A 7930-nucleotide genomic window follows, 5' to 3' on the forward strand; every position below is an offset into this window, starting at 1 on the left:
CTCGGTGCGGAGGGTGATTCCTGTCAGGGGTTGGGGAGGCTGGGAGGCTGGGCGTGATCCTTGCCAGGGTTTGAGGGGACCCGGGTGCTTAGTGAAGAGGATGATCCTCGCAAGAGTTTGGCGGGGTCTGGGGGGCTTGTGACTTTGGCACGAGTTTGGAGGGGTCTGGGGGGCTTGGCAGAGAGCGTGATGTTGGCAGTGAGGGTGAAACGGGGGTCCTGGCAGGCATGGCTCCAGGCATGTCCCGTCCCCCGCGCAGCCCGGCGCCTGGCACAGCTGAGCGACTACGAGATCGTGACCCCCACGCGGCTGGACGAGCGGGGCCAGCCCTTCCCCGCCGGTGCCCACTTCCAGCGGAGGAGACGCAGCTTGCCGGGTGGTCCCACTCCGGACGCGGCGCCCGGGCCCCGCGGAGCCCACTACAGCCTGAACGCCTTCGGGCAACGCTTCGTGCTCAACCTGACGGCCCAGGCGGGCTTCATCGCGCCCCGCTTCACCCTCAGCCTCGTGGGGTGGCCTGCCTCCAACCGCACGTGGCCGCTGGCCGACGGGGATGGGGACGTGCGGCACTGCTTCTACCGGGGGCACGTCAACACCCGCCCGCAGCACGTTGCCGTCATCAGCCTCTGCTCAGGGATGGTGAGTGCGCCCCAGCCCCCTGCACCCTTCGTCCCACCAGGCGTGCAGCTCCCGGACCCTCCGAGCTAAGCGGGGGCTGCTTTGCCCCATCCCCTGCCCTGGGCGCAGTCGGTGCCTCTCCATGGTCTCAGTCCCCTTGCAGGGCATGGGGGGCTGTGCAAGCCTGGCCCTGGGGTGCAGCAGGGGAGGGGAGGGGAGGTGTGCCAGCCGGGGGGGCCGTGCCAAGGCTCTCCAGGCCCCGCCAGGGACCTCCCTAGTTGCTTGCAACAGTGGACAGTTGAGACGGCCCCTCGGTCAGGCGAAGGCAAAGCGCTCCCGGCTGGCGCAGGGTGCATGGAGGGGCAATCCGGGCTGCGCTCCAAGCCGAGAGCGGGCTCCCTGTCCTGCACCGCTGCTTTTCACCCAACAGCAGCTAGGGGACACTTTTGCCTGGGAATTGCTTTCTTCCTCCTCCGTGGTCTCCCGTTAGAAACTTTGATAGCTTCTTATAGGCAGCAGTTCTTTCCCCTGGCCGAAGCGCTGGATATTAGGCTCAGCTCATAGTGACCCTTGGCATAGCCTGCCCATGAGAAAGGGAGAGAAAAGAGCACGGTAGAGCCTGCCCCCGGATGTGCCAGCAAACAAAAAAAACACCCGAAGGAAAAAACTGGGTTTAAAGTTTGTCTTCAACTGTGCCAGCCTTAGCTGTGGGGAGCAGTAGCTTACTCCGTGATCAGTTCTGCTGTTGAGCTCGCACGCAGCGTTGCAAGCAGCTTGCAAGCATTTGTGGGGGTCGCTGTAAAACTGAACGTGGTTAGGATGGCATGTTTAAATGCTAACACCTGAGTTGCACTGTGTCCTCTTCGTCCTGTGTATTAGAGGCTGATTGCCCGTCTCTGCTTGTTCTCAGCTAGGCACATTCAGGTCTCATGACGGGGACTATTTTGTAGAGCCTCTGCTGTCACTCGATGAGCAAGAGTATGAAGAAGAGCACAATAAGCCACATGTGGTCTACAGGCACCGGGCACCACAGACAGGCTCGTCAGGGGAGAAGCGTGCTTGCGATACTCCAGGTATTCATTTTTACTCTTCCCCCTGTAGTTATCTTGATGTACTGCTGTGTTTCTGAAATGCATGTGATTTGCAGCAAGAAGTCTTCGGGTGTTTTGGGTGGGTTGGGATGGCGTAGGTCTAAAAGGCAGGGATGTTTCTCGGACTGGAGTTTCTCTGCTGCTTGTTTGAAAGAGTTTTATGTAGGACCACTGCTCAGGTGAGACATGTCTTTGTCTTAGATACCTAATGTTAACAGGTACAGAGGCTGCTGTCAGGCCAAGCTTAACGTTTCTACCTCCATCCCTAATTTTATTCACCCCTACTATGAAGCAGTCAAATTTGACCTCCTTGGTGTTAAACATATCTGTAAACTTGTCTTCTACCCCCTTCCTAACCATAACTCCCCAAAGACGCTACTTCTGGTGCTCCTTAGCTGGAATGAAGGAGCCTTCACCTGTTGTCATGTGGCCTGCTGTAACTCCTTCCTTCGTGGTCTCTCTAGGCTGCATCGCTTCCGACCTGGATTTGATCCTAAATTGCAATGACTTCTTTCTTTCTTTGCACCAGAAATGAGAGCATATCACCCCCTTCCCCGCAGATTCTTCCATTGTTGCCCACCTACTGCGGGGTCCTGTACAAAAAGCACACTATTAACCTGAAAGAGCTCTCGAGGGCTTTCTTTCTCCTTAACCAGCATCCACCCCCTGCCTGACCTCCTCTCTTGTTCTCCAGCCTATTCCATGCACCTCTGAAAGAGCAGGAGCCTTTTTCTTTCCTTCTCGCGTCTCCGTGAGCAACAGCTTTTCTCTCCCTGTCCCTATTATCTGCAGCAGCCTCCTGCTGCGTGTGCTTAGTTGACTTCCTGAGTCTCACAATTAATCCTCTTCCTTGGCAAAGGATACCTAACCCCTTCTCTGATATAACTTACTTCTTGGGTCTCCTGTTTCCTCCCTGTCTTTGGCCCACATCCACTGGCTTACGAAATCCATCCACAGGTGCTTCGTGCATGATCCATTGCAGCATAAAACTGCTCTTCTTGCTCTGAATAAGCGATACCTTTAGTTTGCAAGGGGTAGAGGAAAGGTACTATTTGATAAGGGAGGCTTGTACAAAATTCATGACGGTTTTACCCCAGCGACGTTTTTAGGTTGGGGAATATAAGCAGTGAGTTTTTCTAAGCTCATAGTGTGAAACACTAATTCAAGGAATTGTCCTAAGTAGAGATGAAGTAAACGTAATGATGACGGGCACGTTGCATGTGCGAATGCGCACGCGCGCACACGCCTGCACACACGCAAGGGGCTAATGGTACATCTCACAAGACTTCTATTGTTTGTTCTTCCAAGGGTTGCTGCTGGACTATGCCACTCTGGTTTCTCTCTTCCAGCTGTTTCTGCTCCCTTCTTTGAGATCAGATGCAGGAGACTCAGAACAGTTGGAAAGAAACACGGAAACTGGCACAATTCATCAGTAACCCTTGGAAGAATGGAGCAACAGGTCAAGGATCCCATTGACTTGAAGGTAGTTGGAAGGGCTCTGAAAACAATTTTTGGGGTCACTCCATATGGGCGCCACACCGGGTCCATCGAACTGGACTCCCTTATGTGCCTGATGATTTTGGAGGAGGGTTCAAGCTACTAGCTTTCGCAAGGGCTGGCTTCTTCCCCCAGTGTTCTGCTCTGCCTAGTTTTCAGTATCTCTCGCTGTCCCTTTTTATGCCGCTTCTTTTCTCTTCTCTTCTCCTTTGCTCTGTGCATGGGGGAAAAGAAGACCCCACAGTTTACAAAAACTTTCGCAAATAATTCTGTTTGGAGAACCCCAGAGAAACTTGGTTCTCTCTGCCCCATTCAGTCTGTTCCCCAGCATTTCCTAGGTCAAGCTTGTGTTGGTGACAGATGCCACGTTGTTGACTCTGGACATGGCCACTTTAAGAGTAAATATACGTAGGGCTAGTTACGTCTCCAAACACAATCTTCCCTGCTGATTTCTTGCCCTTAGCCCTGTTGGCTTTAGGGTAAACAGTAAAAGTTTAACGACACTTTTCATTTTCTCTTTGGGAATTGCCTCTGCGCAGGCTGCTTTGACCATCTTGGTAGAGTTGATGGTCTTCGCTGCATTGGACCTGGGATTTGCGGGTTGCATTACACTTTTTTTTATAGGCCTGGTACAAAAATAGGATAAAGTCTATTTGAACTGCAAGTTAGTGCCAGAACTAAGACTCGCTAGGGGAGGAAATACAACCCTGGAAAAGACTTAGGCCTCAGTCTTGCAATGAACTTGAAATGGGTGAATGGACTCCATTGCAAAGGTCATTTTATTAAGGCTATCTCTTATTTAGAGATTTGTAAACAGCATAATGTGGTCTTAGAGTCGTGCAGTAGCTGTTGTCATCCCACGGTGTAATGGAAGAAATTCTTCCTGGTTTTGCAGCTGGTGAGATAGGGTCTTTTGCTTCTATCAATCCCCATAAACCATTTATCATCACAATTAGTTTTCACATGACTAGGTCAGCTGGTGAACGGGAGTGTTTGCTTTTCAAGCTGCTGAGTTTTAATTAGCAGTTTCTAATAGCTGTATCTAATGCTTTGAGAGGTAGTAGAATTTGGATAATAGCTCGTCAGGTACTTTGCAAAATGCCCAGTCGGGCTTATGAAAGTTAGTGGGTTTTAGAAGGCAAGTTGTGCCATGCATGTAAGGAAGTCTCTTGTAATGCAACATGGGGCTCCCCTGACAAAGTGCTACCACCTTCCCCCCACCCCCCATTGCCAGAGCTAACAAGGCCTTACAAGAAGCTGTAGCCCAAGCTTTGCTGTTAAAGATGGCAGGGTTTTGTAGTTGTGCTCCCAGGTGACAATGCAGCTGCTCCTGGTTCTGTCCCTGTCATCCTGTGACATAGTCCTCCTTTCTGTGCGTATCTTCCTCTTACCACAATAAACCCCTAGTAGTTGGAGTGCTGGACTGAGCCTCAGGAGATCTGGGGTTCATTCTGCCATTGATCTGGTGAGTGACTTTAGGAAAGGGGCTTTACCTCTCTGCCTTGTTTTCCTCACCTGTAAAATGGGGAGAATCATTCTGCTTTCTTGCGATGAGCTTTTTGAGCTATCCTATTGAAAAGCACTGTAAAACATCCTAAAATGACATGTTCTCCATCACAATGACCCAGTTCCTTAGCTGATCTGCACTGGGCAGTGCAATGCCCAGAAGCAAGTGCATGTGCCTCGAGGAGGGGATGCCCAACCAGGCTGTGGCTGAACCATCTTCAGCAGGTCTGGCTTTAGAGACTCCCTCGTGGCAGCCCTGCTACTCGCCGCTTCGTGCCAGCAGGATTTATGGCCATGCCTGTGGAAACCCCCCCATGCAAGCTACAAATACCTGGTGATTTGATGGTGGAGGAGTTTTTTATGTTTAAAGGGGACCCTTATAGCCCTCTGCTTAAACTCCATGCTGGGCTTCCTGCATCCAGGCCAGGCTGCTCCTGGGGGTTTCCTGTAGAGAGACATCCAGTCCTGCCCCAGCTCCAGATGCAGTTAGTAGTTCACACACAGGAAGCCTCCTCTAGTTGCCAGCTAAACGAACTGCTTCATGTCCCCTCTCGTCCCCTCCCAGATGACTCCTGGATGAATTGAGCGTGGTGGTTTTTTTCCTTGTGTACCTGCGTGCTCGTATGCTGCAAACAGACTCCTCATCTGTGTGTATGTCCATGGCTTTCCTTTTCCAGTGTGTCTTCTCTGTTGAAGCTTTTCGCTTGATTTATTGTCTTTAGAAGGGGTGTGTGTGCATGGGGGGAAATTAAAAAAGAAAAGTCCCACTCTGTGCTGGAAGGTTAACTTTTCTCTTTCATTGATTTTTTTTTTTTTGCTTCCCTTTTGCCTTGTCCTAGTTTTTGATGCTGCCCCTTTCTATCCCTCCTTCTCCTTTTTCTATGTCTCAGGAGGGCTGGGGTCAGTTATGGTTAATCTCTTTTTGATCCATAGCAATAAATGGTTGCTCGCAAGTGCAGGGCACTTGACTTGATGGCCCATGAAGTCCTTGCCGGACTTGTGTTCCTATTCCCCTCCAGTCCTTTTGTACTACTTATATTGATCTCTCTGTCTCTGTCTGAATCCTGTTTGAGGACTGGTTTTATTCCCTCTATCTCCTTCTGTCTGTTTTTACTCCAAGCTTTGCAGATTCCTTGCAGCTTTTTGCTTTGAAACCCATTCAGGGGCCAGGTTTTGAATTGGATCTTTGTGTCCTTTGCATTTGCAGGTCTGACCTGGCTTTTTATGTCTCTCTCCTTTTATTTTAGCTGCCTTCTTTCCAGCTTCACCTCCTTCTGTGTGCGAAGGCCGGTCTCCCTGGCCCTGCAGCTCCCTGTCCCTTGTTACACCTCCGCCTTCCTGTAGCTTTTGTTCAGCATCAAAGTCAAAGGCTGCGGTGTGGCGATAAGAAGTTGTTTCTTGCATGTAGAGAAAAGGACCACGTGCAGTAAGCACTGTGGCGTCTGGCCCTCTCTTTGCTGCTTAACCCACAGGCCAGGCTGTGGGCTAGGGGCTGTAGTGGATTTCAGGGGTTTAGCCGATCAGATTGAGGCCTCGGCTCTTTTAATGAGATTTGTCAGAGCCAACGTATTTTATGACCACTCCTGCAAAAAGTCACCTCGCCTAAACTGCAAATACCCAAATGCCTTGGCCAGAGCTCGCCATTGAGGCAGCAGCTCTCATCTCATTGATGCCTCACTTGCAAGAAGGTGGTTGGAGCCCCCCCTCCCTTGGAGAAGAGCCAAAAAAAGGCCGGAAAAAGGACTTCCAGCTATTCACATCGTAGTGGGAGGAGATTAGACATGTCCTTGATTTAGCTCGGGGCAAAGCCGGCACTGAGTTCAGGGAGACCGGGCACCAGGGCCTCCTGCAGGCACCGATTGAGGGGCAGAGGAAGAAAAGCCGCACGATTCACGACCGTTTTTGAGTGTCGCTAGCAGAAATTCCTGCCAAGAGCAGCTCTCCGGATTGGGATGCTCTAGCACCTGCCCAGCCTCTGTGGGCTCTGCAGTTTGGAACTGGTTTTAGCGCTGTAAGTCCGTGCGTGGCTCTCTACTCGCCCTCTGCAGAGAGCAGTGTCCCTCCCTGACATGCGCGACCACATCAATAAGTACTGGTCACAAAGAGATTAAGGCTCTTGAGCTTCCCCATCGACTTGTGGCCATTTTGCCAACAGAGAGTGGGGGGGAAAAGGGAAATGCCAAGCTGGAACTATTAGCTGGGGGTTATTTGCTCAGTCTTATTCTTTACAACCCATTCTCCCTGTGCTCATTCAGGATGCCACGATTATCTCTGCAGCTGCCACACTTCCAGCCAAACAAATGCTTGCAGTCTGCAGGGGTGCAGCTGGCTGAATAAAGTTGTGTCGATGAAGCGGGTGCGTAAACGTGACCGACTCCCAGGCCATCCGGGTTGGGGAAGCTCTGTCAGCATCCCTTGAATCATAGCTGCTGTTTCAACCCAATAACCTCACTCCTATTTAACACCTCAGGTTAGGTGCGTTCCGTTTGGTCCTTTGCCTTCACGATGAACATCGAATGCTTCGGATGATGCATTAGCAATGCAAAGACTGAGCAGAGTCTCACCAGGCAGCTGACACTCGTGGCGTGGGTGGAGTCGGCAATATGTCACTGATTCTTGGATGCATTAACGGGGAACGTGTAATAGGTTATGCCTTCAGAGTAACTTTAATAGCCTGTCCTGTTGAATACGGCGCTGGAGAGTCCCTGCAGCTGGAGGGAGGGGGCCTGTTGTACTATGACCCCAGGTTCGCAATGGCTTTGCTAATGCTAATGCTGTTTTCCTCACTCCCGCTATGATCTGCCGCCTTTGAGACCATCAGTGGAGCAACTGGAGGGAGGGAGTTGCTGGCATGGCATTCCTGTTGGCTTTGCAATACCCAGGCGTGTATTAGACTGTCTGCCCTGCTGTAAAGCCTGCCATTCCCCGCACCAGGGCAGTGGGCAAGGGTCTGTGATCTGGCAGATCCCGCAGTGCCTGTTTGGTAGGGCTTGGCCCATCCGTTGGAGATTGTATCACTGGAAATTTGAGTTAAAGCATTGGGAGATGAAGCCTTTTTTGGAGGAAGTGCGTGCTCCATGTGGGGAGCCGCCTGAGCTCTGTTGACAGACGCTGGATCAATTGAAAAGATGCATCAGGGAGAGGAGCCGTGTAATCACAGGGATAACAAAATTATACGCGGCAAGATAGTGTCACAGTCACAGGCTCTGCATCCCTGC

The 7930-nt window shown here is 51.3% G+C and overlaps 1 protein-coding gene across 1 annotated transcript in view; it reads left to right on the forward strand.

Annotated features, from left to right (window-relative positions):
- Window positions 1-189: 189 nt before the first annotated feature.
- The window catches only part of ADAMTS9 (ADAM metallopeptidase with thrombospondin type 1 motif 9), a 133454-nt gene continuing 125713 nt past the window's right edge, over window positions 190-7930 (forward strand). Inside the window, exons 1-2 of the mRNA XM_019504582.1 lie at window positions 190-639; window positions 1529-1691. Coding sequence (XP_019360127.1) covers window positions 190-639; window positions 1529-1691 — 613 coding nt within the window. The remainder of the gene's footprint in view (window positions 640-1528; window positions 1692-7930) is intronic.

Source organism: Gavialis gangeticus, unplaced genomic scaffold (assembly GCF_001723915.1).
Source record: "Gavialis gangeticus isolate Ggan-Ray unplaced genomic scaffold, GavGan_comp1, whole genome shotgun sequence".
Classification (NCBI taxonomy): domain Eukaryota; kingdom Metazoa; phylum Chordata; order Crocodylia; family Gavialidae; genus Gavialis; species Gavialis gangeticus.